General features: G+C 42.3%; 1 protein-coding gene across 1 annotated transcript in view; it reads right to left on the bottom strand.

Moving 5' to 3' along the window:
• The window catches only part of Lrp2 (LDL receptor related protein 2), a 125671-nt gene that overhangs the window by 50441 nt on the left and 49370 nt on the right, over nt 1-25860 (bottom strand). The window contains exons 11-32 of the mRNA XM_041631617.1: nt 24777-24946; nt 23619-23842; nt 22867-23073; nt 21747-21949; nt 20180-20320; nt 18567-18770; nt 16858-17050; nt 15366-15491; nt 14681-14811; nt 13495-13632; nt 12990-13271; nt 11696-11938; nt 10701-10820; nt 10497-10613; nt 8989-9366; nt 7710-7958; nt 6287-6498; nt 5251-5435; nt 4467-4695; nt 3774-3951; nt 2704-2832; nt 306-472 (exon numbers count right to left, since the gene is read on the bottom strand). Coding sequence (XP_041487551.1) covers nt 306-472; nt 2704-2832; nt 3774-3951; nt 4467-4695; nt 5251-5435; nt 6287-6498; nt 7710-7958; nt 8989-9366; nt 10497-10613; nt 10701-10820; nt 11696-11938; nt 12990-13271; nt 13495-13632; nt 14681-14811; nt 15366-15491; nt 16858-17050; nt 18567-18770; nt 20180-20320; nt 21747-21949; nt 22867-23073; nt 23619-23842; nt 24777-24946 — 4226 coding nt within the window. The remainder of the gene's footprint in view (nt 1-305; nt 473-2703; nt 2833-3773; nt 3952-4466; nt 4696-5250; nt 5436-6286; nt 6499-7709; nt 7959-8988; nt 9367-10496; nt 10614-10700; nt 10821-11695; nt 11939-12989; nt 13272-13494; nt 13633-14680; nt 14812-15365; nt 15492-16857; nt 17051-18566; nt 18771-20179; nt 20321-21746; nt 21950-22866; nt 23074-23618; nt 23843-24776; nt 24947-25860) is intronic.

Below are 25860 nucleotides of genomic sequence, written 5' to 3' on the forward strand. Positions count from 1 at the left end.
AGGAGAAGAAAGCTCACCAAGCAGTCTTAAAAACAAAAATTGAAAGCACATTTCAAAGCGGCTGAGAAGTCAGCAAGACAGACACATCACAGAGCTCTCTTCACCCCCCTTTCTCCTCATTGGCTCTTTCCCCATTCTGGCAGATGAAATGAAGCTTCCATGAAGGAAAAACAAAGACACTGAAGAAACATTTGCCCCATTGGAACCCAAGGCCCCCAAGAGCCGCATCAAATGTCTTCCTGGAAATCCCTGAGGGAACTTTGTCTTAAAATAATGGCCATATACATTGAGTGCATACAACTTACCGGGTTCTCAGCCCAGTAGATGAACTGCTCGGAGTCATCAAATTCAACATTGAAACCATTATGTATCCCTGCTATGGGGACCATAGCATCGTTGCCCTTCACCGCGGGGTCAAGGGAGATTCCGAATATTATATCATTCCTTACAGACATCAAGAAAGGTTGATCACCTGTGGAAGCAGCAAGCAGTGTGTCAGGCGTTGCAGCACTAACATAGAAGTGTAATGTCGAACCATCGTCCTCCCACAGAAGCCCCCCAGCCCCGCAGGAGACACTGCCTGAGGATGGTCCGCTACATAGTCCTCGTTATCTCCTTACTCAGACAAACTATCAGGATTTGAGTCTGAAAGTTCTCTCTACCAATAGAAAGCCTTAACAATAAATGATGCAGGGAAGGTGGGGAAGTGGAACACACTTGGTAAAGAGTAACTGTCTCGTGCCTCTCAGGTATCGTTTTGAGGCACAATTACTATTGTATGTAATTGTATATTTAGACCTTTATTGAAAATCTGCAAATGACCCAAATAAATATCTGTAGCAGAGGGCTGTAGCTAAATTAGAGATTACTTGCCTTGCTTTCAGGAGACCATGGGTTCTCTGTGTGTGTGCATGTGTGCGTGTGTGTGCGTATGCGTGTATGTGTGTGCATGTGTGTGTGTGTCTTTGTGCCTTTTTCCATGTGTCTGTGTGTATGTGTCTATGTGTGTCTATGTATATTTGGTCAAGTATCTATATGTGTCTGTGTGTGTTTATCTATCTGTGGGGGGGTGGTCAATAATAACTGCATAACTGAAATGGGTAGAATCCGCACGAGGAAATATATAATCTAGTGATGATGTAAAGACCTCAGGTTGCATTTTGCATTCTGACCCTGAGTCAGAAACCTATTTGGATGTACAACTAGAGTTTGTCTACTTGCTTTGGGAAGTATTTTTCTTAAGTAAGTTCTCACCCTATAATTTTACATTATAAAAAAGTAAAATTGAGTCAAGTGAGAAGCCTCAGTTGGCAAAGCATTTGTCACACAAGCTGAATTCAAACTCTGAAACCCACAGGGGAAGGAAACAGCTGACAGTGGTTCTCAAACATTCACACACACACATGTACATACCCCATGTGCACAGGCACACAACCCACATGTAATAATGTAAAATGAGGTAAAAAGAATATAAAATTCTGAAGAAGAAACAACCAGGCAACCCTATCCACCATTAACCTCTATTGGTTTACTGATGCTTACTTGGTTTGGTTTTTGGTTTTGCATGGCTGAGATTAAACCCAGGACCCCACACAGGCAAACACCACCCCACCATCCCACCCCAGCCCATCTTCAGAAACCAACAGGAGACTCTAGTGACCACTTCCAAAGCCTGTCCATGGGAAAACCACAAGTGAAATTATTTGTGAAATGACAAGTGATACTATTTGCTGTCACCATTAGATGTCCCTACAATAATCAGCTGACAGTCTTGTTTGGTAAAGGAATGCCCTGTATCTAAAATATCTATGTCCAGATTAATCTTCTCTGAAAGATTCAAGGACACATTAAATTAAACAATGTCACCAAGGATTAGTAATGTAATAAATCTCTGAGAAAAGTAGCGAAAAAAAAGTATTGCCAATCATCAAAACCTTTCATCATGAGTGTATCAATGCACAGTGTCACAGGTCTGCATGGGGCACCATCCTCAGGACCTCAGCTGCAAACACTGGAACCTGAAAACACTATAAATGCCCTAAAAACCCATCCTGTATTTATTTTCCATTTCAAAGCCGGGTTTCCCTAAGATTTGGAAACATCTAACCATTTTGTTTCAACTTCTCTAGCAATTTCTATCAGTTTCAAAATACTCTTTGGTGAGGGGTGAACAGATTCAGAGTAACTTTTTAAATGTCTGAGCGATAGAGGATGATTTTCAAGAGTTCTATGCATATACACCCTTGAAGAAATCATTTCTCTTTCCTTTCACACTCTTGACCACTTGACACAACACTCCACACACCCTTCAATCAACCTACTAATATAACTAAGATTAAATTGCTCAAATGGCCACTTGTAATATTTCTTAACAGAGATAGCACTTATTTCTGGGGTATCAGATAATAACATTAACGATTCTGAAGCTGGAGACCCAGGACGGATCACTCACCAGTGATTATTTGGTATAAGAATAAGTAAAACAAAGGACCTGAAAACGTGCAAGTGGAGCACAAACATCAAAAATAAATTCTACTTTAAATGCAGAAAAGGTTAAAGGTTGACCCATATGCACAGGTCCACAGAACCTGTATAGCAATAGAGATGCTTAACGCTATCACCCCAGTGAACATAACGGAACTGGGTGCAGGGTTTCCCACAGTCAAGCCGCAACTACGACAGGCTTGATCAGAGCACACTTACCTCTCACGCAGTTGACAGAATCGTCAGAGAGGTTCCATCCTGAAGGACAAGCACAAGAATAGTATCTAGGGTCCTGTGCAGAAAGCAGGCAAAGGTGACTGCAGGGAGCAAGGGCACATGGGTTGTGGGCTGTGGAAGAAAGCAGAGAATGCACGTGTGTGCATGCGTGAATGGAAACCACCTGCAGAGTCACAAGATTGGCTTTCACAAGGTCCTAGTTCAGTCTATAACCAGGATACACCCTAGATCCTATAATATAAATACAACGGCTACGTGCCAGACCTAAAAGCTACCTTGCTGTATGAAAGATGAAGGCAGCTTTGCATGTGTCCATTATTTGGACTCTCAGTGTGTATCCTATTTCTTCTACATATGACATGCTAGATAATCTATTCTTTTCCTCACCAAAACACTAAGCATCTGTAAGTTCCCAAACACTGTTTATCTAAACATGGAGTGGACATTCTAGAAAGGAAACAGAGCTGGTAACTCATGTTGTGGGTGGTAATTTCAGAATGTGAGGATGTCAGAGCACTGTGAGAGGTGCTTAAGAAAAGCTTCTCCAAGAAACCATAGATGACTCAAAGAAGCAATTCTGAGAGAGACAGAAAGAAGACAGGTATTCAAGACAGAACAGAAAAGTACCAAGGTTCAAAGCTGAGAACTCGCCTGCTGTGCCACTAGACCATGATATAGTCTAGGAGGGTAAATGTAAAACACAGAAGAAACAGGGCCAGACACCACTGGAGAGATTTGAGGAAAGATTATGGGAAGATTAAGTGTTGTCCCTCACAACACCCTATGCATGAAGGTGACATGGGATGGCCACAGCAGAACACCTACAAGGAGATGGTAACATAATGAGTCCCAACAATTCACAACTAAAGAAGGTCACAGAGGTAGTAGCTAATTGCTACATTATGTATACAGAATATGGTATTGTCGCCTACAACGGACTGTTCTTCCAGCAGTAAATAAAAGCAAAAATGATGCAGAAGCCCAGACAAAGCATGGAGTACTGTGGGCAGCAAAAAGAAAATGCCATTTCCAGGCAGGCAGGTATCACTTACAAGACGGTTGCCTTGCAGGATGAATGGCAACGATCCCAAGAGGCTGCTGAACGTTGTACATTTCAACAGACTGGTTGCCCCCATGCCACTTGTTGGCTTTCATCACCCGCCGAGTACCACGGTCAGTCCAGTACACAGAGTCCTCGAACAGAGTCAGAGCGTGAGGATGGTGGAGAACCTGGAAGAGAAGCAGACAGTGAGACCTCACCCGGAAATGGGAAGGAATGTCTGGCGCTTAAATACTGAAGATTCTAATTCCTACAGTAGGCACTAGGAATGATACTGAGCATTCATTTCGAAATGGAAATTGTTCCGGGGTTATTTCTATTATATTGTAGGCCTATATTACCCAATATGCACGAAGGCTCGCTCCTCGTAGCATTGACCAACTTGTCAAACTTAAACAGAATTCATTGAATAAAAAAAAATTAAGCACACAACAGGCTCTGTCTTCATTGGGAAAATATAAGTCTAGTAATTTCATTTTACCATGATTTTTAAAGATACATAAGCAAATGACTAGCACCCATTGACTAATGGCTAAAATAAACATACTAAGTTTCTTGCTAGGATTTGCTTGATTTAACCTCACTAAGTACTCCCTAATCTGGTTTTCTTTTGTTTATTCTCATTGTGCGTGTCTGTTCTCTTTTACTGATTTCTACTGTGGTTTGAACTATATCGAAAACTTACCAAATCACCTGAAATGACCTGCTTCCGGTTGCGCCCATCATAATCGCAATATTCAATGTAATCAAGATAGGCGTCCATGAAGTAGACGAGTCGGTTGGGGTAGTCAATGGTTAAGCCACAGGGCCAGAAGATCTTTTCCTGGACGATGACCGTGCGCATGGTGCCGTCCATGCTGGCTCGCTCAATCCGGGGGTGACGGCCCCAGTCAGACCAGAACATTAGATGGTTACTGTGAAAAGAGTAAACGTGTATCCACAGGAAAGATAACTTTCACTTAACATTGTACACCACATGAGTCATGCCTTCCTCTGTGGTCACAAGACGACCACAGATCATCTAGCTATTTTTTTAATAATGTGCATAACATACGCAGTACCTTATGACATGGAAATGTTCTTTTTTTGTCCTTTTTGTTTACCTTATCTTCAGAGATTCATTAACTTCACTAATGTGGAATAACTATCTGGGAAGTCAGCATCATATTAAACATAAACTCTAACTCAGCATCCTGTGGGAAACATTCTAACTTCATAAACTCTAGGAAATCTTCGTAAAACCTAGGAAAGATTTCTGTCTTTCTTTTACACCAATCAAGACAATGTCTCTTCCTTAACCAGCTTGACAGGATTCTCAAGAAAATAACATGAACATGAAGCAGAAACAGCCATTTTGTTGTTTCCAAATCTCAGCCAAGAGACCCATCTGCAGGCCGTTACTGCATGCCTGAGAAACCTAACATAAATTCAGTAAAGACTCGCAGGGCTAAATCAAGTGTCTTTCTTACCCCATTCTGGGATCTAATGCTAGTCCCCTGGGGTTTGAGACATTTGTGTTAATCAGTACAGTCCTATGGCTTCCATCAATTTTCGAGACTTCAATAGTTTCCAGAGCGTAGTCTGTCCAGTAAAGATTGCGACCTATCCAATCAACTGCAACTGTTTCTGTCACAGAGGTGCCGCTGTCGTGGACCTACAGATAAAAGAAGAAGAAAACAGAAATTATGTGACCATCAAGCCGGGCGGTAGTGGTGCACTTCTTCAGTCCCAGTACTCAGGACACAGAGACAGGCAGATAGACCTCTGTGAGTTTGAGGCCAGCCTGTCTACAGAACAAATTCCAGGACTGACTCCAAAGCTATAGAGAAACTCTGTATCAAAGAATAAGGAGGAAGAGGAGAGAAGGAGAAGAAGAAGAGAAATTATATGGAAAACTAGAATAAGGAATATAACAATGTAGCTACCCAGGAAGCCAACAGTATTTTCAGGTAAGTATAAGACATTCATACCTTAAATAATGCAAGGCAGATGTATTAGTGAGTGGTCTCATTTTGATTTTAAAAGCTTCCGCATTTGCTAAGAACTCTACCAATGTGTAAAGACATGCAGTGTTCACAAAAGAAATTGTGACTGTCAGGGGTCAAAAAACAAACTCAGAGATAGATGGTTCAATCACTTAGTCTTGTAGAGGACTTTAGTTCTGTTCCCAGCACCCACAAGACTGCTCACAACTAGGGATTAGTCATCTGCTCCTGGCCTCTTATGGCAACCACACATACGAGTCAGATAAACTCCAATCAAACAAACTGAGGGAGATGGGTTGAAAAGTTTACGCTCTTGGGCTCTCCTCCGCTCTTAGGAAAGATTCGCGAAGAATCTGCATCACGTGGTAGAGAAATCAAAATTGTGGAGAGGCCTGGAGAGCAGCCCCGCAGCCCTGAAGTTAGGAACATCCAGACCTCTTGCAGAGGATGCGTTGCCCAAGGATAAGGGAGGGTAGGACCTTCTCTTGGTGAGGAGCAGTCAATAGGGAAGGGCACTTACTACTCTCTGGTCTGTTCCATTTTGAAAGGCACTCCAGGTTTTGCCCTGCTGTAAGTCAGACCAGAAGACACGGCCGGTGACTGAATCAAAATCAATAGCGACCACGAAGGAGACATTCTGGACCAGTGAGTAGATGTTGTGTGTGTGGGCTGTGATGTTGTCCACAATGATTTTGTCACGGCTTGCTACAACTAACAACAGGCTTTCAGGGGCTGTTGGGGAAAAGAAAACACAAACTGTTAATGGGCTAAAGGGAAAATACAACTAAATACAATTCAAGGGTCTCTTCAGCATCCAACGGGTGAGTAAGGCACAAGAACTCATCACTTCATTCTTGAGCTCTAAGCTGTCCGCAGCCATAAATGCCATCCCAGACACTCCTGAGCTCATCGGAAGCTAAACTGGGTCAGGGGAATCTTAATTGTTCATTGGTATAATAGCAGTATTCCCAAATAGCTTGCTTTCTTGAATTATTGCAGAGGGCATCTGACTATTTATCAGGCTGGAGTGAGCTGTCCTTACGGTTCTCCTTGGGCTTTGCTATCTACCTTAGCACACGGAGGGATTGATTCTTGGCAATGATCAAGTCTTCAGCATTTTGATTTTCCCCAAACATTTAGTTGTAGCAGAGAGTTCTACATGTCTACTAATATTCCTTTTCCCCACCCCTTGTCTTTTTTTTTTTTTTTGAGACAGGGTTTCTCCGTAGTTTTTGGTTCCTGTCCTGGAACTAGCTCTTCTAGACCAGGCTGGCCTCGAACTCACAGAGATCTGCCTGCCTCTGCCTCCCGAGTGCTGGAATTAAAGGCGTGAGCCACCACCGCCCAGCTCCCTTGTCTTTTTAGTAATACATCATACCACGTTAGGTTGGCCTAGGCTACTCAAGCAGAGATAGGTATCTTACGCCACCATAGCTGTGGTAACCAAATGACTGAGTTCTGACCACCAGGTTACATCCTTAAAGGAAAACTGTTTTCCTAGTCTGCTTTCGAAGGATCGTGAATGGTAACTTCATGATGTTACGAATCAGTCTGTCCCTTGGACCACTCTCATCCAGCCTACTTGGAAAGAAAGGTTCCCTCCTTTTTCACGTTGGTATTTTTGAAGCAGAGACTTGAACTCACTATGAAGTCCCAGCTGACCTGATACTACCTCCCAAGGGCTAGGATGACAGACATGCCACTGTGACTGGTAATAAAGAAACTTTTAAATCCTCCTCTGTTGAACCACTTTAAAAGCAGCTGGATCAATATTCTCATACCTATAATTATATAGGTCACAAGGCATTAAATAAATTGGCAAGGAGACTAGTCAGGCTGACTGCTGGTCAACCTTGACAAATGCTTATACTCTCAAATTTCCTGGAGGTGGTTCACCTGTGAGAGGCTCTCACCTGTGGTTCACCTGTAAGCTTGATGATTACCTGTGACTTTGCAAGTCCGCCCATCACTTTCCAGTGTGTATTCTGCATCACATGAGCACCGGAAGGAACCTCGCATGTTGACACATTGCTGGCTGCAAAAGCCTAGAGTATCACATTCATTCACGTCTTCACAGGTCTTAGAATCGTTGGCAAGTTGGTATCCTGAGGGACATATGCATGTGGCTCCAAAGGGCCCTTGCATGCACTGATGAGTACAGCCACCATTGGAGTGTATGCAACTGTCTTGATCTAGAATAAAGAATCATGGGAGAGAGGGGGTTTTTTGACTCACTCTGAAGCAATCCCATGCCAGACTTAATGAGAGTTATTAAGATCCACATTCTCTTGGATAATCTGTGTAGTATCTGAGAATATATTATCCATTGGAACTAAACTCTACGACCACCCTCCGGTATTTAGTGCTGTGAGAAAATACAGCTGACGTCAAGAAACCCAACCGTCCTTGATGAAGCAGACAAAGAAATCTAAATACTCTCTAGGATTCACCAACCTAACTAGAAATGGAACAATAGGTCTTAAAGGGGTCACAGAAAAAGCTAGACGTGGAGAAGACATAAACTGACTGACACACCATCATTTTTTACTCTCAGGGCCAACATGAAAATGGCTGAGCCTGCCCACAGCCAGGGCATGTGCCTGGGTATGAAGATAACCTCTATGGCCATGAGCAGCACAACGGACAGGTAGAGTCGTGACACAGGACGGGCACTAGCGGGGGGGGGGGGGGGGGAGGAGGCACAGTAATTAGTACAACTCCAGCAATTACATGACACATGTCTGAAGTATTTCACGGTCATACCTGCTGTGGTTCATCTGAGAGTGAGCGTTAATCAAAGAGGAAAGAGAAGGGACAGTAATTAGGATCACATGCCAAGCAGAGCAGTTTAATCACAGAAACACAATCCCCGCCACACACAGATTTTGGTTGTTATATGATTAAAATTAGACAATTCCCAAGTTAGAAAAGTTCATAAGCACATTACTAAGAAAGTTAATTTGATGTGATTTCCTCATTTAGTCTCGTTTATTTCTAAACAATGACATAAAAAGGGGGGAGAACCACAGACACAAGAGCAAAGGACTTAATGAGAAGTATGATGCAGTCATGATTTATTGGAACTAAATTATCAGGGATATGATGGTACAGAGGAACTAAAATCCCTTCCCAAACTGCTACACGGGGACTGTGACAGTGCTAGGTTACAGCAGACTGTTCAGAATTCATTTCTGGCAGTCAAATGTGATCAGGAAAACTTACTGCAAAGTGGGGACTCATCGGTCCCATTCGGGCAGTCCGAGACGCCATTACAGAGGACATTCAGATTGACACAGGTATTGTGGCCTGGGCACTGCCACTGCCAAAAGGGACAGCGAAAAGACTCGGGAGGGCAGTTTTTCTCATCGCTCATATCCCTGCAGTCATTGTCCCCGTCACAGATCCATGGTCGGAAGATGCAGTTTCCGTTGTCACAGAGGAAGTGAGTTGGGGGGCAGGTCTTCGGGACACAGCCATTGTGCTCGTCAGAGCCGTCGACACAATCGGGATGTTTATCACACTCCCAGGTGTTGGGGATGCAGGTGCCATCGCCTTGGCACTGAAACTCATCTGGGTGGCACATACCGGGAGGCCTGGTTGCTAGGAGAAACAAAGGCATATATGGATGATGATGCACTTGGGTTTGTAAATGCAATGTCATATAACTACAGAGGAAATTATTCTGGACAAATGGGGAGTTTATAATAATGATTAAGACAGAACCAATACTAAAGGCTAAAATGATATCAAATGCTCTTGCACATTATGGTACATAGAAATATTTATATGTGGACTTGCTTCTGATTCTTTGGGATTGTCTAAATGCCACCGAGCAGATGTTTCAAGATCTCTGTGGTTTGGGGGTTGTTTTTTGGTTTGCTTGGTTTGGTTTTGAGTGAGACAGGGTTTCTCTGTGTTACCTTAAGTAAAACGTATTACAAATAAAATCTATTTCATGTCTGTGAATATAGAAAGAACAGGGTCCACCAGGTGGTGGTGGTGCACACCTTTAATCCCAGCACTCAGTAGGCAGAGGCAGGTGAATTTCTCAAGGCCAGCCTGGTCTACAGAGTGAGTTTCAGGACAACCAGAGCTGTTACACAGAGAAACCCTGCCAGGTGTGGTAGCACATGCCTTTAGTCCCAATGCTCCAATCAACAGAGTCCATCAGACTTGCTTCTATCCTGGGATTTGAAGACTTTGCCTCGAACCCTCCATAGAAGGGTGACTAACGCATTTCTAAGGCTATCTGCCTGGCTTTAATGACCTTGAGTCAATTCCACAATTCCATACCATTTCTATTCCATAATTTGCCTTTCCAATTGAGATTTGAATGAAACTGCATTCAGATGGGGCTGGCAAAACAGGTAAGGTCTAAGGATTTACATAGTGGAAAATGAGAACTGTCTTCCACATGTGTATGGGGGCATGTGCACCCACGTACACAAAAACAAATAAACATAATTTTAAAAACCACATTGGTGAATGTCCTACGATTGTAAAAAAATCTAAAAAAAAAACTAAGAAATTAATTATTTTCAGTATACATTTGTATAACATTGGCTGCCTACCTACAAATCATTATTGGGTACTATTACCCATTGACGCGTGAACACTTTGTGCTTTATGTCTTCCCCCGGCTTGTCTGAATTAAAAAGAACTAAACAGCAATGTCCAATACTAAAATAAAGGATCTCCTTGTATATATACACCGTGCATGTGGTACTTACGACAGCCTGCCTCGTCAGAGTTGTCCTTGCAATCAACAACACCATCACAATGAAATCGGCTGCCAATGCACGCGCTCCCGTCAGCGCATCTGAATTGCGAGCTCGTGCAGTTTAACACTAGAAAGGAAAGGGGAAAAGGGGGTTGAAGGTAACTCCAAGGTAAACTGAGAACACCGTAAGGAAAGACTGAAGCCATCTACTCACCACAGCCCGCCTCATCAGAGCCGTCAACACAGTCCTTATCCCCATCACAGACGTACGTCGGGCTGATGCATCGGTGGTCCGGGCAGCGGAACTGTGTAGGTTGGCATGTCGTTGAAGCTCCTAAGGACATACGAAAACAAAGCCAAGTTCTGTTAACTTCTCAGTTCTCTGTGCTCAGCTCAGCCATAATGTCGAAGCCAGCACAGTAAAACTCAAAATGAGGATTTGGAATAAGACGACTCCAGGGCAGAACCAATCTTGGAAAACAGAAAACAATGATCACAGAAGCCCCAGGTGCCTAGCCATATCTCTGTGAATCTACCAATTCTGAGCAACCTGCATGCTAGCATGCAACAATGCTGGTGACAGGTGTGCAGGCTGCCCAATCCACTGCATAAAATGCATGAAAATCACAGGTTCCTAGGGGGCAAGATTTCAAAGGGCCAGGCTCCTCCAAGAGGAAAGTGAATCACCTAATCCTGCAACCAATACAAGAATTTAGTTTGAGAACTCTGCTCCATCTTGAACTATTATTACTAATTACAGTAATAATAACAGGTGAAATAAAAAGGGGGACTATGTCTATATTCTGTATTAAATGTGATGTGTGTATGTGTGTGTATATATATGCATATATATACATGCATATATGATTATATATGCATGTTAGACAGAACACTCTTGCATGTGATAGCCAAAGGTTGATGTCATCTTCTGTTGAGTGAAATCCTTCTCTCTCTACCCTTTATTCATGGGACAGTGTCTCTTGCTTCCCCCATAGTCTACAGATGTAGACCACCACATCTGGTTCAGGCTTGTCTGTGTATCTGGATGTCAGACACATGTGTTGTGCTTTGATAAGATTCAGTCCCTAAAGAAGACGCATCTAGCCTGTATCAGATACAGAAGGGGTCTTCGAAGAAAGAATTCAAAGCCTATTGGTTATTCAAACCACTCGAGGCTCAGCGACCCAGAGCATGCAGCTCAAAACTCACCACAGTTCCTTTCGTCGGATCCATCAGAGCAGTCATTGTCCGTGTCACAGACCCAGTCTCTGGGGATGCACAGGTGATTGTCACAGGTGAAGGAGGTGGATGGACAGGTAGACGTTGGCCTTGTGGGGCAGTTCTGCTCATCACTGCCATCTAAACAGTCGTTGTGTTGGTCACAGCGCCACTGGCTAGGAATGCACTGTCCACCACGTGCGCAGGTGAAAGCCAAGGGCGAACAAGAATTATCTGCAAACAGCCACGAAGGGGTCAAGACCAATTGTTCTTGCAGCGACCAAGTCATCTTTCAATACAGCATTACACAAAGAAGAAATGGGCAAGAGGTTCTGGTTTATTGAGTACCAGGCATAGCATATTACGATGTAGATAGTTATCTTAAATTAGACTTTGAGGTGGTATAATCTTGTATTTGCCTTCTTCCTGCAACAACCTCAGGAAAATGTACAGCTTTTCAAAGAACCCTTCTTTGCCACTAAAAGATCTCAGTTGTCTTCATTTTTTTTAATGGGATACTTGGGTGTTTGTGGAATAATATTTTTAAAGAAGTGTCACTCTGATTGCTTTTATAAAAAATGCTGAATGGCCAATAGCTAGGCAGAGATGATGCTGGGAAGAAGGACAGAGAGAAGCAGGGACACCGGGATGAAGAGATGAGAAAGAATCAGGAAAGCAGGATACACAGATGAGGTAAATGGGTTAACGTAAGCTATCATAAGAGCTAGCTAATAACAAGCCTAATATTTAATAATTGATCATTAATCATTAGTTACGATTTGGTTATTTATAATTAATTCGTAATTAATATTAAGTCTCCATTATTTGGGGCCTTGCTGTTGGGTCCTTCTGCAATGGTATTTAGGACTGAAATATCATGGGCTAGAATACAATCAAGAGACTCATTATAGCTCATTATCACTCCAAAAAGGGGGATAAAATACACAGGACATAATGTTTTCTAAGGCTACAGTTGCAGGTACCTATGATACTGTGATACTATTCTCTCCGGTGCCAGCGAGCAAACCTGGGGCCTTGTTTGTGCTAAAAAAATTTCACTACATTTGGGTCCTATCCTCAGCTCTGGTTTGACGTTTTGAACAACTGACTACATTGGTCCAAAGAACTAACGTCAATTGACAATAATCAAATCCACCTGTAACTTTACCTATAAATCATGCATATTCTAAAATGGCACAGTGGTATTTTCCCATGCACACAGCCCATGTTTTATTACTGCTTTTACGACCACGCCTGTGCTCTATTCCAGCACGCCGATACTTACTAAAGGCAGCACACTGATGTTCATCGCTGCCATCGTGACAGTCATCCACGCCGTCACAGCGGAAGAAATCGGGCACACACTTGCCATTGTCGCAGGCAAAAGAGAAGAAGCCACACTGCTCTGTGGGTGGCTCACCGATGGGGTCGCCTTCACATGTCCTTTGATCGCTCTGAAGCTTCATCCCATAGGGGCAGCCACACACCCTCTGGAAGTTGGGTGCTGGGTAGCAGAAGTGGCTGCAGTCCCCGTTGGGATGGGTGGGCTGGCTGCAGTAGTTAGACCCTGAAAATGCAGAACAACTAGATTTGTCCAAGCAAAGCCATTCCAGACCCCACCGTACAACGTTGGAAATCGGCCTGCCGAAGACAGCATTTCATCAAATATTGGGATGTGTATTTCCAAGAAACCAAGCTATGGGAATACAGCACTATGTTGACAAAAGAGTTAAAGGAGCGTCGAGTCAGATAACTGTGCCCCTAGCGGAGAAACTTGGCAGTGCCCTCACCAGTCTGCAGGTCCGCATCGTATGCTTTCACTTGCATCAAGCTGCTGATGCCACTTCGAATAATTGCCATATCGCCACCATCTGATTTCCTGACTCGGATAATAGCGCCCAGTCTCCAGTCTGTTAAATACAAATTATCTGAAGAAGAAAAACAGAATGATTAGTGCAGGCACAGTTTGAGGAAACAGCGACGTGCGTATAAGAACACAACAGTCCAAGAACCCATCTGTAGCCATTTCTTCTTGATGTCATTGCTCACACTGAGGTAGATACATAATGGCATTAGTAGTAATTAGGATTAAACCTCCATGGATAAAAATGAACATAAAGAATCTTAAGAGTGAGTAGAGATATTTAACTGTGGAAAGAAAGAAGAGCACACCATCTCCTGTAGCCTGGGTCTGCATGAGGATAAAGTACAAATCTCATCCCCCAAACAGGTGTGTGTTTGAGTAAAATATCAATAACTGTGCAAATGCCTACACGATCCTAATAGTTTAGGATTGTAGCGATGCAATCCATGTAATGCAAGACCATAACATGCTTACAATGTCAGCCCTCTTTATCTGAGATCCACACTAGTGGGTCATTGAAGCCACTAAATCTTATCTCCCTTTATTGTAAACTTTAGTCCCGCCAGTCAGCAAAGTATCTCATTGTATTTAAAAAAGATAAGTTCTGTACAGCTAGCTAGTCTTTCACTAAAGGATTAATGATTTGCATCGTGTTGCAAAATAAAAGAACTTTCTGTACCAGATTCCTATTTGGTATTTGTCCACACTTGGCATAATGACATTCATGTATTTCTGAGACTAAGATCAAAGGTTTTTTGGAGTAGGTCTAGGCTATATAGAAAGACCATAACTAACATGGTAAAATGTTCCTGTGTTCTAGCAAATACCATGTGTCTGACGATACTTGAAAGTCAGAGTCATGTCAAAAATTTCAGAGCATTTTTAAAATATTTTAAAAATGTCACACACTGCCCAGATAGACAGCAGGACAGAACATTCAGTATGACTAGCCCTAGTCAGATGCTAAGTATTTGAGCAAGAATGTCTCCACAAGGACACAAGTGGCTCACACACAGGGCTTTCCAACAAACCAATTTTTTTTCTACATTTAGTAGCCTCATTTTAAATTCCAAGTAAAAGCATAGCGTACCTTTTATTGCTTCAAAACATACCTTTAAAAACCGTGAGTCCGAATGGATATGTCATCTGAGCTACAGAGTCCAGTCTTTTTCTGTCTAAACCATCGAAGGTGCTGTGCTCGATTTTATCAAAAAAGGCATCTACCCAATACAGTCTTGAAGCACTAAAAAAAGGAAAATGTTATCTAATACCGAGACACGAGCAGAGTGTCCTGAATACTGAGGAACACTGAGGCGGTTCACTTTCAAATATGTCTCCTAAAAAATTAAGTTGTCTGCTTCCCACAAATACAGTAAACTTGAAATCTGTCTTATTCCTTGAGAACCCCCAAAGCATATGTCAGCAAATAGGTACTAGTTGATTAACTGTGTTCATTAATTCCCTTGTTGATTGACTCCTAGCCTTAAGATGTCTCTACAAGAAGTTAAACACAAGCTAGCTACATTTCATTAGCTCTAATACAGTTTGGAGCTTCATCCATCTTAAACCTGTCCTGCTGTTTGTAGAAATTTCAGAATATTTATCCCACCAGCAGCTAACCAATTGCGTTTGGAGTCTGCATCATTTAGCATCCATCCCTTATCACCGATTAGTCTCAGGCATTTGGTGCTCATGTCCTAGTGTGCCACCCTGTGTCCAACATACTGGAACTGTTATGCGTGTTGCCCTCCGTGCTCGTCAGTGATGAAAATTCAGATAGAATCTGTTCGTACTCACCTCCAATCGATGGCCAAACCATTGGGCAACCCCAGAGTAGTGTTGACTATAGACATTAGGCGAGACCCATCACTCCACGCTCTCATGATTTTAGCAGGACGTTGCCAAGTACTAATGAATATAAACCTAGAAAGTGGGAACAAATGCAGGAGGCCACCATTGGAGCAAACGGATGACTTAGAGTTACAATCAATTTCACTCTCCATACTTGCTGTCAGATTTGTTGTGAATATGTAGTCACAGTCACAATGGTAAATGATATTAAAATGGGATACAGAGTAAACACCATGAATAAGAAAATAGATTTTCTTTTCTTTTACTCTGGAATTAAACAGAAACAACCTAATCATTCAATATTAATTCTTCTATAGAGAATTTATAGTTACCAAAAAAATATTAATTCAAAGTTAGAGAAATGGTATAGGTAATGGTATAAGGCTCATGAGATCTGGAGTTCAAATCACTCTTTAGGACACTCTAGACCATTAACAAGCTTCTCACCTGCACAGATACATACAATATGAACACTAATGAACAAACTCAAAATAACATCTTTTTCTTTAATTTTTTTTCTAGGCAAGGTTTATCTGTGTAGATCTGCTGTCTTGGAACTCTCTTTGTAGTTCAGACTGGCCTCAAACTCAGCGAGCTACCTGCCTCTACATCCTAAATTCTGGGATTAAATTAAAGGTGAATGCCACTATACCCATCTCTTTAATATAACCCCTAGGACTCAAAAGCAACCATTTCCAGTGTAGGCTATATATACATTAGATAGATACAGTAGATATATCCATCTATGGGTGGGTGGGGTTTATAAAGAAAAACTAAAAGCATAAAGCCAAAACACATACTTTGTTAGGCAAAACACGGAAAGGTGTGTCTAGGCAGGTCTAGAGTTTGACAATGATTATTGATCTGGCTTGATAGTGTGAGCCCTTCTGGGACCACTATACCTCACGGAGCCACAGATTCAACATCTCAGAAGTCGATTGTGCATGCCTCCTCCGTAGCCTCGCTCTTTGATCAAATGAGGTACTATTGGTACCCTCACCCCCAGTGAGGGACCCCAGCTGACTCACAAGCTAGTTTTCTTATCACTCTATTCAAATGCAACTGCTCAGGCTTGCTCTGGATAAAGTACTGAACATGTAGGTAAGAAAACACTGTTCTGTTGCCTCCTGTCTGCCTCGGGGCTAACCGTAGCCCACATAACAGGGATATGAAAGTCCTTATACTAAAAACCACAAGATGATTAGCCCCTGCCCTGCAAAGCTTCATATCAATACATTAAAGCAGGGCAAGAATTGGATCCTTTCGTGATAATCTTGCCACATATTTTCCTGCCTACAGAAACTTCACATTTTTGAAGGAGATAAGGTGATCACTAAAACGTGTGCCAAAGGGATGAAATTGAAGGTGAGGTATGCGGTCTGATCCCCAGGGCAATACACTGTGAAGGCATATATAGCCATTCCGTGTTCTCACGTACCCAGCAGTAGGATGCACCACAATGGACCTCGGGGTGTTTAAGTCGCTGATTATCTGTCGCCGGGACTTATCAGCCAGCCTCATGACGCTGACACTCTTTAGCCCTCCGTCTGTCCAGTAGAGATTCCTTGAAATCCAGTCAAAGGTCAGACACTCAACATTTCCCAACCTGTTTGCTGTGAGCACTTCTTTTCCTAGGAGTAGGAATAGAGTCGTGTTAATTAAGACAAACTTCCCAACCGCTGCACATTGCGATGTCAGATGAAAGGGCATATTTTTAAAACACGTGTGGAATTCTTTAAAGGAAAAAAAAATCTGCAAATTGCTGAGCAACAATGAGATAAACCTCGAATCTACCCCTTGCCCACAGTCTGGATCTCAAAGAGGAGATAGGGTGGTGATAAACAGACCTGGGTCTGGATTTACTCCCTCGTTCAACCTTCCAGAACTTGTGAGAAAGAGATACCTGAACTCACCTATTACCACTCAGAGACGGCTCTGGGCTGATACTGCCAGGTACAGTCAGGGGGTAGCCCACAGACACTGCCGCCCAACCCTCCCGAGACTCTCGGCAGGCTTGCACAGCCACGGGTGGACATGAGAGCCGAGGAACCAGAAGGCCTGGTTATGTGAGAAAAAGATCCCTCTTTCCCTGTATTTCTTTCCTTATGAAAACCTTGTGGCTGTCTTCTTTCCAACTCATTGAGAATAAGCATCACATTTCTCTGTTTTTCAGATAATAAAAAGGTAAGGCCCTGGTTCTTTACCCATAGATCAGAATACTAGGTCTTCTGTGTTAACAATGCAAAAGCATGTTACTTGAGTACTTACTGGGAGCCAGGTACTTGGCATGGATTCGTTCATCCTCATGAGCACTATATCGAGTGGTGATTACAATCATGTGTGTTGTAATTCTAATTTTTATGGTTTATCTATATAGTTTTGTATTAGGCTTAGAATTCTTATTTAAATTAAAGGCGGAGGTGCTATGGGAATTCCTTCAGCCAGTAGCCTTTAAGATACCAACCCACTTGGGCAGGGCCTTTTATACTATAAATGCCAACATAAAGCACGCACATACTCTCTCTCCCAGCTTCTGGACTTAGTTCCTGTTCCCCATTCATGCAGAGGACTGTGATCTGTGAGTCTACCCCCAAATAAATTGCCCTTTATTATACCCATTTCTGAGCTAGAGTGGGATTATTTTATAGCATCCATTATCACTGCTTGATGGTGCATGGCAAACTAGAGATTCCCAATGGAAGCAGAGAGAAGGAGTGAATTCTGCTTTCTGTTGCAGTTTAGCTAGGGGCTCGTGTGTTTGTGACTGAAGGATGGAGAAGTCAAAAGATCACCGGGTGTCTCAGTCTAAGTTTGGGTGGTAGCATGAGCCCATAATTCCAGCACTTGTGAAGTTGAGGCAGGAGGATGGCTGTGAGTTCTGGGTCAGCCTAGGTTAGATAGCATGGATCAAGGCCAGCTGGGGTTTCATAGTAAACTTGCAAATAAATATAATAATCTCATTTATAATTTGTTTTGAAAATAGAGATGTCAGGGTTGTTTATACCCATCAACCCTGAACTCAGGAGGCTGAAGCAGGGGGATTCCTGCAAGTTCCAAGCCAGCATGGACTACACAGCAAACAGAATGAATGGTTGCGTTAGGGGAAAACAAATCAAATATGTCAACACACACACACACCCTCCTCACCTGTGCCATCAATTTTTTGTTTATAAATGATGTCCTTTGCTAAATCAGAGAAAAAGATGGTGTTATACTGGGCATCAAAATCAATTCCAACAAAGAAGGAAGGACTCCCAGTGATGGGAACCATGACGTCTTCCTGGGTGGAGAGGGTAAACGGGATCCCTCGCACAGCAGATTGCGATGAGAAGAGCAAGAAGTTCCTAACAGCTGTAGGAAGAGAAAGGAAACAGCGGTGTCAGTCACAATGCAGCGGGGTCCTGCGCCAGAGACAGCGCTTTTCTTTTTTTTTTTTTTTTTTGGTTTTTTTTTTTTTTCGGAGGCAGCGCTTTTCTACTCATCATATAACAGGGAACCATAGTCCAGAAGAAAACAGATTGCTGTGGTAACTCCTTCAGCCAATAGCCTTTAAGATACCAGCCCACTGGGCGTGGTCTCTCATACTATAAATGCAGCCATTGAGCTTACAGTCCCTCTGCCAGCTGTTGGATTCGGTTCTGTTCCCCATTCGCGCAGGATTGTGATCTGTGAGTCTACCCCTAAATGCCCCTCAATTCTGAGCCAGTGTGAGATTATAGTGTCCATCTTTAAGAGATGAGCAAATATAATGATCAAGTATTGTAGTCTTCACGTTTCATTACTGCACACTTATGCACAAATGTGTATGTTCTCACTCCTGTTACCCTTTCTGTGTTAGAAGTGGGGTAGGCACACTCCTGAGAGATCAAAGGCCAGAGGAGGGTGCTCTAACCCCTCTTCCCAAAGACTGTGTCTCTCGCTGAACCTGGAGGTCACCATTTTGGGCAGGCTGGCTGCAGGCACACCCTAAAGACCCACCCTGTCCCTGACCCTCTTTCACTCTCCCAGTACTGGGATTACAGTACTCAAGGCAACCGTAGTTCTCACGTGGCTACTGCAGGAACCAAACTCAGATCCTCTCTCACCTACTGAGCCATCACCCCAGTACCCTCATCATAATCTCATTTATTTTTATATTTATATTTTTATAAATATATACTTATAAATATATATATTTATATTTTTTTTATTTCTCCTTAGGAGAGTGCAGGCAGCCCAAGAGAAAAGCAGCAGCCTCCAAGAGAACCAGGAGAAAGAAAGGAATAAAAAAATTTTAAAAAAAAAACTGTTTTTGAATGAAGCCACAAGGCCAGGTGATCCAGAAATTATTCCAAAATGGCTATGTGATAGGCAGAGCACAGGACCCTGGGGTTCCAAAGCCAGCACTAGGGGGAAAATGTGGGAGAAGCCAAAATGGGGGTATACACCAGTAATGCTAGCACTTGGGGTACTGGGGCAGAAAGACCATGAGTCCCAGTCCAGCCTGAACTACATGGGGAAACTGCCTAAAAATAACTCTATAGAATCTAAAGGTCATAGCTGATGACTCATGATAATAAAGAGGGACAGAAGTTTCAGAGGAAAAGATCGAGAAAGCCATGAACGACCAACCAAAGGGAAATCTCAATCTTCAATTTGAATGGTTCTCTACAGAGCCATTGCAGTTCTTGGTGAGTTGGCCCAGAGCACAGTGGGGCTGTCTGGGTGGAAGCATGCACACAGAACCCATGGGATGCCTACAGTCCAGGCAGATTTCTTACCAACACAGTGGCGCTCATCAGCATGCAGTTCAAAGCCGAATTCACACTTGCAGCGGAAGCCCAGGCCGCCGTTATCTGTCCTGTGACTCAGAACACAGACCTGTTCACAGCCCCCATTGTTACTTCCACACGGATTGCTGGCTGGGGGAAGCACACATATTACAACACTTGAAGTGACACAAGACACAAACAACCATTTGGGGGCCCCATGGCGGCTATAATTTCAGAGTCATGTCTCCAGGCTGGTCTCCCTAACCCTCCACTCCCAGTGGCTAAACTGTGAGATAATTATGTCTGTGTGGTAGCCTCTAGTATATAACTGCTATGGCTCCAATTTCAGAACATCTATTACTTAGCGAGTGCATATTTTACAAGTAAGTCAGTGTATCAATCCTAACCCTGAAAGAAATATTTATTCTAGCTGGGGCCTGAAAAGTTAAAATTGAGTGCTTGGCTAAAGCACAGATCAGGTTCCAAATCCTGCGTGTCACACAAACTAGGTTTTGCCTTCTGATAGCTCACTGTAGCCTATGCAGAGATGCCAACAGTACGCTACTTTGTCTGCTTTTTTTACTTTATGTGTATGAGTGTTTGCCTGCATTTATGTTTGTGCACCATGTCTGTGCATCATGTGTGTGCAGTGCCCAAGCACCAGAACAGGATTTCAGATCCCGTAAACCTTGAATTGTAAACAGTGGTGAGTCTTCTTTCTGAACCTTATAAAACTTTCCCTCTCAGTTGTGTTGATTTGAGGAAATAGTCAGACGTCATTCAGAGCAAATAACAAAAATAATATGGAAGGCTGAACAGATTATGGAAGCTTTGAACCTAGAGATTCCCAGAATGTTTTCAGACCAAGTATACATTTTATTTAAATTTAGTGTATTAAATGCTATCCTGGTATTTGATATTTTGTTCTCGTGTGGTTTTCTGTCTTTTTTAATATTGAATTACTTTATAGTTTTTCTTCATTCTAAACAGATTCCTCCCTTAATTAACATGACAGTCAAAATTTTAAAACAACTTTTTCTTTTTGTAATGTATCGTCTTTCTGCAGCATCACATTGGTTTCACATACAGCACAGGTAGGCACCAAAGCTCAATTTAAAACCCCAGACAACACAAACCCTGCTCTAAAATAACAGTATCTGAATCCAAAGAATCCCTCGTGCATGTACCCTTCCTTTTGTTACTATGGCTCTATGATACCTACCTCTCCTGGGATTGAAGGCATTTGCAACCACACTGGGCTTTGAAACATAAGAATTATTGACCAGACAAGTAAACATATCTGGTCCATGATAGCCCTAACGCAAAAATAAAGCTGACATGAAGTCACATGAGCACAGAGAGCTGGTTGGCATAGTTCATTTGTTGCTATCAAACACCTGTGCAGGCTCTGGACTACACTACAGAATCCAAAACATCAGTTCAAGGACTATCCTTCATCTGTGATTGTAAGTCTAAAATTGATGTTACTGATTTCGTGAAGGTTTAGTTAGCAGCACCCAGATCTCATGAAGGGTCTCCTCGTTAGTTTCCATGGCCACATGGGACAGAGACTTACCATTGGGCTGCCTGAGGGCGTGGTAAACGGCCACCCCGTAAGGCCTCAGGGAAGACTGGTAGTACACTTGAGGGCTGGTCTCTGTGAACTTGTTTGCTTTCATCACGGCCAGCTTTGTCCAATCAGTAAAGAACACGTGTCCCTCAAACAAGCTTATTCCAAAGGGATGAGGGACAACGGAGCCACCACGAGCTACTGTCTTCCTGTTACAAAAAAGATACGTGTGTATCATACCATTGTTGCCTGCTTTTATTTTCGTGACGGAGTAATTTGTTCAGCTGGGTGCCTAAAAACCTAAATCAATTGTTATGATTTAGAACATGTTGAAAAAAAAATGTTTTAGGGTGTTTTTGAAATCCTCCATACAGGCTGGGGTTGTAGTTCAGAGGTAGGAATGCTTTCTACCATGTTAGGGCCCAGTACCACCAAAGCAAAGGAAAGGAGGAGGGAGAGGATGACGAGGGAAAAGGAGCGGGGATGGGAATTATCCTCCAGCTGTTCCCTCAGCAGTAATTCCCTGCTGCACTGGGCACCATTCCTCAGCAACTCGAAGACAAGACGGTGGAAGGCAGAGGGGGACGCCTGGCAAGCCCCCAGGGCTACCACTCTCAGCTGCTGGGTGAAACTGTCCACAGGTCATAACTGTGGCAGGAACACAACTGACATTTGATTAAGTACAGGAAAGAAGTGAGGTAGAGGGGCTGGAGAGACGGCTCAGCAGGTAAGAACACTGACTGCTCCTCCAGGGGACCCAAGTTCAATTCCCAGCACCCACATGGCAACTCACAACTGTCTGAAAATGCAGTTCCACGAGATCGGACACCTTCACACCAATGCGCATAAAGTTAAATAAATAATTAAAAATTTTTTTTAAAGAAAGAAGTGAGGTAGAGAATGGTTCTAAAGGGAAAAACACATTATCTGAAAGAAAAATGTTATCTGGCCCTGAAAAACAGTACAATAATGATAATAATAATAAATGGAATTTTTTTAAAGAGCAGGTCACTGCAGGCACAAGTCAACATACAAAAAAAAATGAAGCTCTTCTTTTAATTCAGTTTCTTCAGATTTGTACTGTTTCCCCCAAAGTTTATAAAGCTATTTCTTTTTCAAGGCTCACCTTTGAATGCCATCGTAGGTTACCGTTTCAATGTAGTCATACCGAGAGTCCACCCAGTAAATCCTCCTGGACACTAGATCCAGAGTGATCCCAGCAGGCCACCCCACTTTTGTTTTGACCAGATCCTTCCGGTTGCTGCCGTCCATGAAGGCTCTTTCCAACTTGGGTTGCCCAGAAAGGCTTGCCCAATCTGAGAAAAATAAATAGCTACGAGAGAGGGGCAGAAGATGAAAAAAGTCTGTTTAGTAAGTTCGCCTCACCTATGGGGGTCTAGAGCCTAAAGAAAAACCTAAAGGGAAGGAGGCAGGATTGGTGTGTGGTGTGGGTTCACACTGCTGATCAACGTGAGAGCTACACCCAGAGATCGAGGGCAAACCAGAATACTGACAACAGCCTTCCAACTTTAAAACCCTGTCCGTGGGTCCACACTTGAGGCATCCCCTTAATATGGTATTGTATTATAAGAATTAAACTGAGCCAGAACCCACAGCTAGGCAAATATGATTAAACAAGAAGACAGTTCACACCACATCGAGTGTCTAAAGGACACCAGAAGGTGTGCTTGGATTATATATCCTCACATGGACTTTAATTACATAGCCTTCTATGGACTTATCTTTATATTACATATCCTCATATGGACTTGTAACTCTTCTGAAGCCTCTATGCCTTCTAGAGAACCGAACCTAAAAGAACTCAGAATTGACCTCCAACCAATCAAATGGGGGTTAGGTGTTTAGGCCATCGCTTACCCCACAGTTGGATCTAAGGCAATTCCTCTAGGACGCCCCAAGTTTTCAGTTATGAGAGTGATACGCTGACTTCCATCTAAGTTGACCACATCAATGCGGTTGACTTTTGTCTCTACCAGATAAAGTTTATTGTTAATCCAGTCCACAGCTAGATTCTCTGGAGTGTCAACAGAAACATTGAGAATTTCTTGGGTATCTAAGCCATTTATGTCAGTGGAAAAAACCTGAAAGAAAAAGCCACAATCAATATATTTAGAAAGTATATCATATATTGTATGACTCGGTTACCTCAATCTTACAAACAGCTAACTATTATATTTTACATTGTGGGTTATCGGGATAAAACGGATTTTATTCAGAGTACATATAAGGTAAATACATGGTTGAATTCTGTAGAATTCATTTTGTTTTGATTTAAGCCTGCATTTTTTTTTCATCCTTGTTGTAACGATTCGTTTTTGTTGCTGTTGTTTTGTGGAGATGGTGGCCTGCTTTCAGTTTTATTCAAATCAAAATTGATAATAATCAAAATTCAACATTGTGTTATCCCTTAATTAGAAACTTAGGCATAATTGGTTTCCTATTAAAAGAAATATAACAAGAATAAACAAAATTCCATGACTCTTTAGGAGTTTCTAAAATATTATATTGAATATAATACAGATTCAAAACATCAATCCTATATTTTAAGTAAAACAATGTAATGAAGAATTGACCATCACATAAAGAGTTCCAGTATTTTTTGCCCAACCCTCAATTGTACAGTTATATACAATCTGAAGGTTAAAAAAAATCTGATTTTTATCATGCAAGTAAGCAAGAGCACTATGATCGAGTTTCAAAAATGACTACTAAATATCCATCTAGTATTGGAAGGTCTATGATTTCTTTTAATTACGCTTTTGGACTCCTTTATGAATAAAATTAAAAGTTGCTCAAGGCTGATCCAAATAATAGCTGTCTTTGTCTCATGGGTTACATGTAATAGTATAGCGTGGAAAGGGTGCTGATTAACATAAAATATCTCAAGGGCCTTTTTTGTCAGAAAACAAAAGAGCTTCCCCTCCACTCCCCCCAAATGAAAAGCTATCAACACTTTGTGCTTTAGGTTCCGTGCGCGTGCGGCCCACAAGCTATGCCCTTGACTTTTCTATTTACCTTATCCTGCCTGGGGTCTGTCCAAAAGACTCTTTGCTTTTGATAGTGAAAATCCACGCCCGTAGCCTGTCCACGGTTTTTAGACTCTACCAGAATCCGGAAGTTTCTTCCATGAAGATCTCCAATTAGCAAATCCCGACCATTGGAGAAGATAATGGAGGCTGCGCTGACTGCAAGGGGAACCAATGAAGGACAACTGATGTCAGCAGGAGGTGAACTGGGCCACAAAGATGCTTAACAAAGTGAGTTAGAACAGTATCCTCATCACTGGTCCAACACGGTTAATAATACAGCAAGTCCCCTGATAAACATTAGGACACCTTATCCTCAGGGAATGTATGACTCTGGTGAATCCAAATCTATACTACACACTCCCGAGGCATCCAAAATAACATTAAGAAACCACTTAAGTCATATTGGAGTAATATGGTTGGCTGGGTTTCAAAGTTATGTGCAAGGCTCAGTGGGTAGAAGCAAGAGTGCTCTTCCAGAGGACCTGGGTTTGATTTCTAGCACCTGCATTGCTGCTGAGAACCTTCTGTAACTCCACTTCCTGGTTTTCTGACTCCCTCTTCTGGGTTCCTCGGGTACCAGACATGCACCCATACACGCAGAAAAATGTGCATTCAAAGCTGGCATACTATCCACAATAAAAAGGAACAGATGCATGGAGTGGTGGTTCTTGCCTGCCATTGCTGCTCAGGCAGGACTGTCCAGAGCTAGAAGCCAGCGTGCCCTACACAGTGAGGCCTAGGCCAGCATGAGCTACACTGTGAGGCTCTGGCTTATAAGTAAAAATAATAAATAAGCAATGAAAATAAAATAAAGAGTTAAGACAAGCATAAGTGACATTATCAAAAGCAGAACTGCATGCATAATTTATTAGTACATGTTAAAATGGGATTAAATATCTATAATTGTACATTTTTGCATTTTTAAAAAATTTTCTAAAATTGAAATGAAGCAAAGGAACTATTTGTGGGAAAGGAAATATACTCGGAAGAAAGAATTAAGGATGGAAGGATATATTTATATATGTATTAAACATGAATATGCTTTTTTAACATGAATGTATTTTTATTTT

This window comes from Microtus oregoni, unplaced genomic scaffold, assembly GCF_018167655.1.
Source record: "Microtus oregoni isolate MIOR12 unplaced genomic scaffold, Mior012 000037F_ref0000500, whole genome shotgun sequence".
NCBI lineage: Eukaryota > Metazoa > Chordata > Mammalia > Rodentia > Cricetidae > Microtus > Microtus oregoni.